The sequence below is a fragment of the Bison bison genome, unplaced genomic scaffold (genome assembly GCF_000754665.1).
Source record: "Bison bison bison isolate TAMUID 2011002044 unplaced genomic scaffold, Bison_UMD1.0 scf7180017864473, whole genome shotgun sequence".
In the NCBI taxonomy this organism is placed as follows: Eukaryota; Metazoa; Chordata; class Mammalia; order Artiodactyla; family Bovidae; genus Bison; species Bison bison.
The window spans coordinates 19,235,229-19,246,779 of NW_011495034.1; the positions used below are offsets into that span (position 1 = coordinate 19,235,229).

The following is an 11,551-nucleotide window of genomic DNA, read 5'->3' on the forward strand; positions in this document are numbered from 1 at the left end:
GTCAGGCCTGCTGGTGGGAAGGGTGTTGCTGGGTAACATGTGCTCTGACGTTACCTTGCCGTTGCCTCCCCAGGCTGCTGCTCCTGCAGACCCGTGGGCTGTGCCAAGTATGCCAGGACTATGTCTGCAAAGGGGCCTTTGACAAGTGCAGCTGCTGTGCCTGACGTAGGGGAGACCCTGCCCCACGTGTCCACAGAGCAACCAGGGCAAACCTGCAGTTTATTCTTTTTCATACAACCTGACTCGACGCCACATTCCTGTTTCTATGAAATTCCTGAGTGGAAATAAAAGTTGTTGACTTTATTCTGGCCCTGTTTTCCTTTGTTTGTCTTGGACACAGAAATTTCATGACCATGAGGACTGGGGTGACGAACTGGAGTGGAAGCCCAGAGACCTGGGTTCTGGACCAGATAGTAGCCCCCTCACACCCCTATTCATTGTGGTCACCTCTCATATCTTCAGCTTCTCGGCTCAAAATGAAAGCATCATCCAGATGATTAGGGCATCAGACAATGGCAGGATTCACTCTATTGGTGTTAAGAGTATGGTTTGCAGAGAAAGTTTTCAATTCCTCATTTTCCTTTTCTGGGAATCCCTGCAAACTCAGTTTTGGTGAGAGCCTGGAAAACTACTTGGAGGGGATGAAATCCAACACACCTCTTGCTTGACATCTACACAGGGCTGGCTTCTAAAACACCACGGGGAAAAAAAATCTATTTTTTTTTTACACCTCAATTTCAAACTTTGGTCAATAAAAGGATTTCTAAAACTTTTTTTGAAACAAAATATATCAAACCCATTTTTCCTTCAACAGATATATTCACCTGAATATGTGAAGAACAAATTACTAGCATTAGAAATGTTTATAAGCTGCACGTATATTCACTGAAGGTGTGCACCTGTTCCGGATACACGTCACCAATGCCCCATTGTGTGGACCACACATGCCTGGAGGGGCTCTCCTCCCCTCCTCCTCACAGGAAACAGCAGTTTTGGCTTTCCCAGTGCTACTGACAGGACCCCTGACAGGACCTTGCAGTGGCCGGACTCTGAATCTTTGCAAATTCCTCCCTAGGTCAGGCTGAAAGCTGCCTTCCCTCAAACCTAGTGGAAATCCACATACTGACTTGAATTTGAAGGGAATTTGATAGCCATTGTCAAGGAAGGGTGAGTGTACCTGAGACTTGGTTACAAAGGAAGGATTTCATGTTTTCCTCTGTTTGCTGTTGTTTATTCAGTGGTAGGAGAGCCTGGAGGAGAAGGCAATGGCACCCCACTCCAGTACTCTTGCCTGGAAAATCCCATGGACAGAGGAGCCTGGTGGGCTGCAGTCCATGGGGTCTGGAAGAGTCGGACACGACTGAGCAACTTCACTTTCACTTTTCACTTTCATGCATTGGATAAGGAAATGGCCACCCACTCCAGTGTTCTTGCCTGGAGAATCCCAGGGATGGGGGAGCCTGCTGGGCTGCCGTCTCTGGGGTTGCACAGAGTCAGACACGACTGAAGCGACTTAGCAGCAGCAGCAGTAGCAGCAGCGGGAGAGCCTGGTGGTGGTTACTAAGGAGCAGGGTGTGCTAAGTGAATGTAATCCATTCCAGGTGTTCTGCCTCCTGGTGTTTGCTGGAGGGAATTGCTACTTGATGTTCAACCCAAGAGAAAGGGATTCTGCTGTGGCTGAGTGGTAAAGAACCTGCCTGTCAATGCAGGAGACATGTGTTGGATCCCTGGGTTGGGAAGCTCCTCTGGAGAATGAAATGGCAACCCACTCCAGTAGTCTGGCCTGGAGAATCCCATGGACAGAGAAGCCTAACCGTTTATAGTCCATGGTTGAGAAGAGCCGGACATGACTTAGTCACATAAGAATAACAAGTACTACCTGTTACCAGCATTTCTCATGGGTCCCTTTTTGGGGTCCAGGGAGAAGGGCCTGCAATGAGTGTAAACTCCCCTATGGGTCCATGCTCCTAAGGACTGTATACTCCCATACTTGCCCACCATCGGCCTTTAGCAGTTGATTCACATTTTCGACTCATTCTACTCACATGTGCAGTGACTCCATCTCCCACCTGTTGGCAGATGGTCAGCCAGTTTTCGCATCCCATCTCTCCTCCACGGAGCCCATTTCCCTGACACTTCAGGGTAATGGTTTTCCTTGTAGCCTCTCTGAAACAGTCAGAAAAGGTCAGGACTTTAAGGATAATATAATTTTTGTGGGTTAAGGTGGGAGTGGCATTTCTTAGAGATTTCTGCAGCCCAGGAGAAGCCAGAAATCACTCCAGGAAATCTGAAAGAGACAGTTTTCAGGTGATACTCCTGGGACTCACTTCAGTGTGGTCACTGCTTGGATCTGATGTGGTTCAGGCCGCAGAGAGGGTTCATATGAGTTGTTGGAAGAGATGGCCCCAGGGAGGGGCCTGGAAGGATAACACGTAAGTTGAAGAAAGCACTGTAGACCTGTGGGAGGGCCAGTAAGGGCCAGGCAGCCATGCCACATGTCGCCATGCCCCGTCCCCCTCTTTCCCACTCCAGGACATCCTCAGTCTGTGTCGCCTTCATCTCTACAGGCACCTCTGCATGGAGGAGGGGGACACGGCACTCTGGTCCCCCACATCCTCTCATTGGAGTTGTGGATGGCCCTGAGACATGGAGCGATGCAGCGTCCCCCTCAGCACCTCCCAGGGCCCAGCCCGCTCCACTCTGCACGTCCAGAGGTCAAGCCAGAACGGCCAGAGCACCTTCCTGCCGATGGTGCCCACTGCCTTCATCCTTCTCTCACTGAGGAGGATGACTATTCCAGCGCAAGACAAAGACATTGACTTGGTCTCCAAAAGAACGTTTATTTCCAAATTGAGGCCACAGAAACAGAAACTCCCCCTCCTTGACCTCTGCCGCTCCCATCGGATAATTCCTCAGCCTCCACAATAAGACGCCTCTGGCACATAAACACTTCTAGAGAAACCTCCATCTGGGGACCCAGTCGAGCCTCCTGTTTACAGCTCAACATGTTTTAAGTGTGGTGCCTTCTTTGCCACCTCCCTGGAAAGAAGCTCATTCCAGAAAGCCACTTCCTTGTCTTTCAGCTTCTCGGCTTCCCGAGTGTTGACGCCAATCTGAAGGTACCCTTCTTTATGATCATATACCGGCCAATGGGGAAGCCCCTCCCCATTGGGGTTCCTGAAACAAATCAATAGAAATTCACCAAAGCAACAGTGTGGTCCCAACAACCCTCTGAGATGGTCAGGGACCTCGTGGCTTCATTTCTGCCAAAGGCTCATATTCCGCCAGAGACAGGAGGCTGACCATGTTTTGGGCAGCCAGTCCACCACAGGGAGCTCTCATGTCAGAGGTCACATGGCCGGGCTTTTGACCATCACATGTTGGAAGCTCCCCTACCCAACAGACACACCCTGTTCCTTCCCAACCCCGCTCCATGTCTGCCAGAAGCTCACCCATTCCGAGCAAAGTTGGCCCAGAATTTCATCACCATCTTGCTGAGATTGATCTCCTCTTCTGAGGCACCATCTGTGAGGAGGAGACAAAGCCATTGCTACTCAAAGTATGATTTGTGGGCAATAGCAGCCCTTGAGAACTTGCTAGAAATTCAGAAAAGGGGCCCTTACTCCAGACTTACTGAGTCAAAAACTGCATTTTAAGAAGATCTTGGGTTATTCAAGCACACTTTAAGCTTGACTGTCACCTACTGACACTGGACTCGGTGCAAATGGGTTCTGCTAGACTAACCCCATCTCCCAGGATGCTCTCCTTTGGGTCTTTTCTCAGCTTCCTTGATCCACACACGTTTTTACAGAATCTGAAAAATAACCAAGCTGCAAGATCCCCAAATAGTCATCCATCAAGAAGTGTGCAGAGGCACAGCCCTGGGGTGTGTCACACACAAGTTGTCTATAACTGCTGATGGTGAAGACATTAAAGACTTAAGGACACTTGTGAGTGGTATTCCTTAAAATATTATAATTTAAATTATATTTATTTTTAAAAGATATGAGCTTTAGATGGATGGTTGGATATACAGGCACACACACTTAGTCCTTGTTCAAGGTTAACAGCAGTTCTAACCTTACTCTCACTCACATTCTCATATGCTCTTATGAGTGTGGAGTGAGTGGTGGCCTTCTAGCCCTGAGCACGGCCCTGTGGGTGACCCTGCATTTAAGAAGATCTTGGGTTATTCAAGCACACTTTAAGCTTGACTTGCTGATGCCCAGGTTTGGATTCTTAGAGCGATCATGGGTGAAGGCCCAAGGATACTCATTCTCCATCACATGCATTAGAGCCAAAAAAAGGTTGGGAGTCTTTGTCCTTCAAGGCTGTTTTGGTGAAAGTAAGACCTGGAGAGAAGGAGGAACTGTCCAAAGTCACCAAATCAAAACTTGAACCCCGATCTTCTAACTCCAAGCTATAGTCATCAAAGGGCCATTACCTTTCAGAAAGGGAGCCCCGAAGACAGAGAAGAGCTCATCCCCATGGTCCCCCATCACCGTCTTTGGTTTCAGCTCTGCTGAGAAGCTTGGGTGATAACGAAACTCATACATGTAGGTTGGGGCTCCAGCATCTGTAAGACATGGATTCATGCACAGTTCATTTCAGCGGACGCACACCTGCATGGTATCGAGGTCTCAAGAGGGCATGAGCAGTCAGGAAATTGGTGGCACACCTGGTCCTGAGTGAACAACAACAATATTATTAGCAGCTGCCCACTGTGAGAACCAACTGTGTGCCGGACGCTCTGTGTCCCTGCAGGAAGCCCCTGGTTATTAGCACAGTAGAGGAAGAGGTTGGGAAAAATTCTATGACTTAAGGGTGTATTAGTGGTGGAGGTAGAACTAGATGGAGCCAGGTGTTTACTGAATGAATGAAGGAATGTTGAAACTCTGAGGAAAATGATTCAAAATAACTATCATTATAGAGGCCTTGAGTCAATACATGTGAACGTCTCTGCCTACCCATGCACTGACACCCCAGAACGTCTAGATACATACAGTTTATGCACACAGAAATACCACTACATTTCACGGATACGAGTGTGCTAAGGCGTTTCAGTCTTGTCTGAGTCTTTGCCACTCTATGGACTATAGCCCGCCAGGCTTCTCTGTCCATGGGATTCTCTAGGCAATAATACTGGAGTGGGTTGCCATGCCCTTCTCCAGGGGATCTTCCCAACCCAGGGATCACACCAGCATCTCTTATGTCTCTTGATTCTTTACCACTAGCGCCACCTGGGAAGTCCACATTTCTTTGAGAGCGGGTTTCTTTTCATTCCTGTGGAGAATACCTGCAGCACAACAGGTGCCTTCGATTCTGCCTACTTTTGAGAGTTTCCAGTGTTTTTTTCACCTACTAAGAGTGGAACAAATTCAAGGAAATTCAAGTTGCTAGCCTGAAAGTGCGGAGAAGGCAATGGCATCCCACTCCAGTACTCTTGCCTGGAAAATCCCATGGACGGAGGAGCCTGGTGGGCTGCTGTCCGTGGGGTCGCTAAGAGTCGGATACGACTGAGCGACTTCACTTTCACTTTTCACTTTCATGCACTGGAGAAGGAAATGGCAACCAACTCCAGTGTTCTTGCTTGGAGAATCCCAGGGACGGGGGAGCCTGGTGGGCTGCCGTCTATGGGGTCGCACAGAGTCGGACACAACTGAAGCGACTTAGCAGCAGCAGCAGCAGCCTGAAAGTGCAGATATTGAAACACAAACCTATGTAGAAGAGGACAATTTACTCCCTGTGTCCCAGGAAACCTCAATCCAGTATTTCCTTTTTGTCCATCCTCTCACGTGTCCTGCTTCCTTCGTGGCTCAGGGAATGTGCAGCAGTGGCAGAAGGGAGAAGGGGCTGAGGAAGGGGACAGTCCCTCTCTCCTCGCCTCCCGTCTCCCCTCTCTTCAGCCTTTCTTGTAGCCCCAAGAAGATGTTACTTTCTCTGCTGATGCTTCAGCAGAGATGCCCATCTTGTTCCTTCAGGGCTAACTCGTGGGCCCCCCACCTGGGGAGCTCTGTGCTTTGCACTGATCGTTATGCCACAGCCAGTGACTGTAATGGGGAAGGGTCAGGCCCCAAGGCAGACTGGTGCGGAATATCATAACTTCTCCCTGCTTTTTGACATTATCACCTTTGGAAAATGCAGAAAAAGGGAAAATGAACAAAATGATCACTTGTAATCGTACTGCTCAGAGAAACCTTCTAATATTTTAGCACACATATAAAAAATAAGGGTGTTATTGGATATGTAGTTTTGTAATTACTATAATAATTTCTTTATATTATTAAATATTTGTCCACTCTATGGTGTAACAATATACACCACCCTGACAGGAGGGTGTAGAATACTTTAGTTGCCTCCTTTTTCCACCCCATCATGTCACCCTTAGTTTAGCAAGAGGTGTTGTTTGGAACAAACAATCCTTCCATGGTTCCATAATCCACGTGCTAAACAGGTGCTTCAGGGTCAAGCAGAAATTGCTGTATCGACAGTGTTTACTCTTGCTTCTGCCACTCCGAAGTGTTAGAATCAGGGGACATCCCTGGTGTTCCAGTGATTAATACTCTGCACTTCAGCTGCAGGGGGCGCAGGTTCAATCCCTGCTCAGGGAACCAGGCTCTAGTATGCTGCATAGTGTGGGCAAAAAAGAGAAAGAAACTCAGAACCCAGCCACACAAGAAAGACCTAGTGTGAGTGACAGAACTCAGTTATGATCATCTTCTTTCCCTTCCTCTTATTGTTTTTTTTTTTGTTTGTTTTTTTTGTTTTTTTACTGTTTCACCTTAAACTATTGAGATTTATTTAAAAAAAAAATTTCCCAAAATCACAACATAATCTTCACAGAAACGTAGGACAGAGATTTCAATAATAACACTTAGGAGCTCCAAGAGAAGAAGGAGGTGGGAGAAAGCTAGGAATAAAAAATATGTAAACTAAAACAAAGTGATGTTCTCCTTTTTTCGGTGAGGAAGGACTTATGTAAAATTGGCAGCATTATCTTTACTCTTTTCATCTGACTATCCCAAGTGAGATAATTAAGAAATTTGCACTCTCACACACTGGAAAGAAATTTCACAAAATGTATCAAGAACATTCAAATGCTCCAACAGCCCAGCTTAATAGTTTCACTTCTAAATCCAACGCCAAGAAAATGATTTGAGACTTGGCTAAAGAGATCTGCACGTGAGGCTGAGTGCGATGCTGTGTGGAGCCTCAACACGAGCAGCCTGGCTAAATACCCACTAGGACAGGGACACTAAAGGAAACTTAACCCTTCATGCCATGAAATAATTGAGATTTTTCAGAAAACAGTACTGACAGTGAGGAAATGACAACAATACAGTGTTTCGTGAACAACATAATTAATTTTAAAATTATACATAAGATATGGAAAGATTAATCAAAGAAAATATGTCAAACCTTTATAACTGATACTTTCAGTGAAGGAATTATGAGTGATACATAGTTGCGTCTGCATATGTTCCCTTATTTTCAAAAAATTCTACAATGGTAAGATTAATTCATATTCAGAAAACGCTTTTTTCTTTTAGAGTAACACGTTTTTTTAATCAAAAAGAGATTGAGAGAAATACAACAATGAAAACATAACATTGATAAACTCCAAGAAGTGCTGGCAATAAGACCCTGAATTCAAGTCGTGAAATGTCATGTACATATATGACTGAGTCTCTCTGCTGTCCATCTGAAATGATCACAGGATGGGTAACTGGGTACACTTCAAAATAAAATCAAAAGTGTAAAAAACAGAATAAAAAAACAGTCATGAGAAGTCAGATAAAAGAAAACTCAAGCCTAGCATGGCTGGGAGTGGCATGGATGCAGACAGCGATACTAATATCAGACACACAGCAATAAGCAAGACCAAGTACGTGAAAGATCTGACTCCAGGCAGCCCCTGCATGGTCATCAGGACCTTAGGAAGGAGGAAGTGGTAGCTAGCACCTCCAAATCAGTGAATGTTTGGGGACAGAATATGTCAGCTGTAGCAATATTTTATTTGTTTATAAAGTCTCCAAGTTTAAAACCCTCCTAGCACAGTTATGCAGAGAGGTCTGGACCAAAGCACCATCTCCTGGCTTGCAGACTAGGTGAGTGAGGGCTCCAGGAAAGGAAGGGTCCTGTGAGGAACTCAAAAGGTACCCAAAAGGATCACCTCTTCTCCGGGTGGGCTCATCCATCCCTGACCTCACACCCCACACAGACTTGGGGTCAATGTTGGAAGGTCCTGTGGTAGACACAGCACACACTGGGATAAATTTAAGTTGGCCGCAGACATTGACATTTACCAGATCACCTGCTCCTACTCTTCTGGTGCTCAGTCCTTTGCACTTTCTTGGTCCCAGACAACACTCCTTTTTTATGGCTGCAGCCCACAGCATGCGGGATATAAGTTCCCTGATCAAGGCTCGAACCCCTGCCCTCTGCCTTGGAAGCACAGTCTTAACCACAGATCATCAGTGAAGTCCCCCAGACAACACTCCTGATCCTATGCTTGGCCTCATGCTATCCCAGCTCCACTGGCTAACAAACTAGTTTGCAGCTAGCTCTGACCTTGGAAGGCTTCTAAGTCAAAACCTCCAATATGTGCCCTGTGGCCCCACAGACTACTGTAATTCAGGTGAGGGGCCCCTGGGCAGAGGCTATCGGTGCTTCCCCATGTTCTCTGCTTCCCGGCACACTGGCCTGAGTTCTACCTCCCATATCTGCAGCTCTTTCTGAGGTCTTTGGTAGCCAGAGACCACTCTGCCCACGTGTGCAGAAGGTCAAAGCACCAGGGAATTAACTGCCCCTGGGAATAGCCTTCAACCGATGACTCATGGAATTTGGAGCATAAATAGCCCAGTTCTCTTGCCACTGACTGGGGAGAATCCCGAGCCACGTCTTCTGCTGGTTTCCCAGAGCCCCAGGTGTCCATGCTGGATGCTCGCTTGACAGCACAGTGTAGACTGACTTCCTTGTCCATCCGTGTCACTTCTCCACTCCTCTACCAGTGTTATCTGGGATCACCCCCAAATACACTACCTGCATTTAGATCCTTCCTCAGAGTCTGCTTCTGGTGGAAACCAAAATAGGACAATGCCCCGGATGCAATCAGTTTTGGATGGATGACCCTCAGCAGGTTCCACCTGTGTGCTTGTGCCATGGTCCGGGCAGGAGTCAGTGATGGTGGCTGGGTGGGGACCTCCTCCTGTTCAGTGTGCGGGACTCACCTCTGTGGCGACGGGCCACGTTCACAGACGGGACACCAAACATCACATCTGCTATCAAGTCCAGGAACAGGCCTTTCTTTTTGACAGGGTCGTCTGTCCCTCCTAAATACTTGTCAGTGGCCACTGGAGCCAGTTCCTCAGGAATGCTCTGAAATAGATTGAGTGAAAGTAACCACTGTTAAAATTAAATACATAATGGAGGCCAGACTTATCAATTATCTGTGCAGACAAAACCATTTATGCCATGGAAACAAAACTGTAGATTTTCATGCACACGAGCAAAATCTAATTTAGGTAATTTTTTTGTAAAACCCTCTGACAGTCACAAAATAAACTTAAGTCATCTCCCTAAAATGGCATGAGATAACCACTTTTAATCAGTCCTTTGCTATCTGAAAAACTCTATTGCAATAAGCAATCACTGAAAAGGTGAACAACTTCCTCATTTTCACTTTAGAAGCCATGCTGTAACTTCACACCCCTGAGTTCCTGTGATTCCTGGCCTCTTACCAGGATGGGGTAGGAGTGCCACACGAGTGATGTGGCTGTCTTCTGGTCCAGCTTGTCTTCAGAGAGTGGATATCTCATGAACTATTAAAACAAAGGTTAAGCAATTGTGAAATCATAGGTAATGGCAGGAAAAATCAAAGTGACCAAGAGAGCATCTAATGCAGGCTGAAGGTCACTTTGTCATGTCTTGATGGGCTTGGGTCTTTGATGAGTTGGGTAAAATCAATGAATCAAATGAACTTTCATATCCAGAGATCAAGGAGTGCAAAGAGAATAATGTAATTGTTAACAGAAGCTGTCCCAGTCTTTGTGTGTGTGTTCACACACACACAAGCAGATACACGTGTGCATGCTCAGTCTCTAAGTCATGTCTGACTCTTTGTGACCCCATGGACATTCCAGTCTCTTCTGTCCATGAGATTTTCCAGAATACTGGAGTGGGTTGCCATTTCCTATTCCAGGGGAATCTTTCTGACCCAGGGATCAAACCCACATCTCATCTGGCAGACAGATTCTTTATTACTGAGCCACCAGTGAAGCATATACATACATACATATGTACACACACACACGCAGACATATATATATAAAGACACATACACACAGAGTTAGGCTTAGAGTCCCACAGTGGTCATCAAGACAGAAAGGGAAGGTTTCAGCCAGCCTAGTGTTGAAGTGGAAGGCTCTGGGGCAGAGGACAAAGCCCCACAAATACCCTGCCATGTCAGATAACTAAGAAAGCCCCAAATACTGCCATTATGATTTTGGTCCTTCCGTAAAACTTCTGAAAATGTGCTGAAGAACCACAAAACTCTGCACATAACGACTCCATCAAAACTCTGTCCTAAGAGACTTGACCAAACTCCAGGACAGCTGCAGGAAGCTTAAGGCCATGTCCCCAGGATGGCCGCAGGCCCCATTAAAGAGCTCTGGGCTGACAGGAGATTTTACTTTGTTCCAGCCAACACCATGAAACCCATCTTAGAGCAGTTACTTTAGAAACCTTGTAATTTTTGCCCCTTTAGATGTAACTCTTCCACCCCAAGCTGTTTCATCAAGGATCTGAGAGCCATCTCTCTGAAAAACAAACATGCAGGGGATAATTCTTGCTCTGTCCTCCAGTGCTTGTGAGATGATAAAGCCTAACTTCACTGGGGGCCTTGATTCTACTTACACCACTGCCTCCTGTCATAAAGACAGAAGTTTGTTTCTTCTCCAGATAAATGCCAGCTAACAAATCCAGGTGGTCCAGTCACATGGACAATCCACCCCACCCCACCCCACTCCCACCCACTCCTTAAATAAGCTCCAGGCTTTCATTTCGGGGGTTGGATTCAGTTCACGATGGATCTTTTCCCTAGAGCAGGGGTGTAACTGAATCAAATCTGTTACCACGTCACCTAGTGTCCGGCTTTGTTTATCTTTGGCAGAAAGGAAAGCCCTTCCTAACTTTTGAAGTCAATTTTAACCCAGGAGGAAGGAGGCTCCTCTGACTCTTTACGTGAGATGAGTGAGAGCATGGGTGACCAGGGGTGATTAGTGGGGAAAGCATGAAAACAGCAAGCCCGAGGTGAGAGGCTGCAGGTCCCAGACCTCACTCTCCAGAACTCCCGAGCCCCTGGCCCCGTCCAGGCCTTGGGTTTCATCTGCCCACTGACGATTTCCACCAGCCCTCCCGGAACCAGCATTTCAGGATCCATGGATGGGAGGACAATCACAGAGTGTGTGGGGACGTGGGTCCCCAGGGCTACATCTCCCAGATGACAGTGTGGACCATTGGAGATGGTTTCCATGGAAATGTCAACTTGTAT

General features: G+C 46.8%; 1 protein-coding gene across 1 annotated transcript in view; it reads right to left on the reverse strand.

The window, feature by feature from the left end:
* Window positions 1-2,820: 2,820 nt before the first annotated feature.
* LOC105004384 (liver carboxylesterase-like) overlaps window positions 2,821-11,551 on the reverse strand; it is a 32,118-nt gene continuing 23,387 nt past the window's right edge. The window contains 5 exon segments of the mRNA XM_010861974.1: window positions 2,821-3,177; window positions 3,453-3,525; window positions 4,445-4,576; window positions 9,231-9,378; window positions 9,741-9,821. Of these exon segments, the coding sequence (XP_010860276.1) occupies window positions 2,994-3,177; window positions 3,453-3,525; window positions 4,445-4,576; window positions 9,231-9,378; window positions 9,741-9,821 (618 nt within the window). The 3' untranslated portion in view covers window positions 2,821-2,993.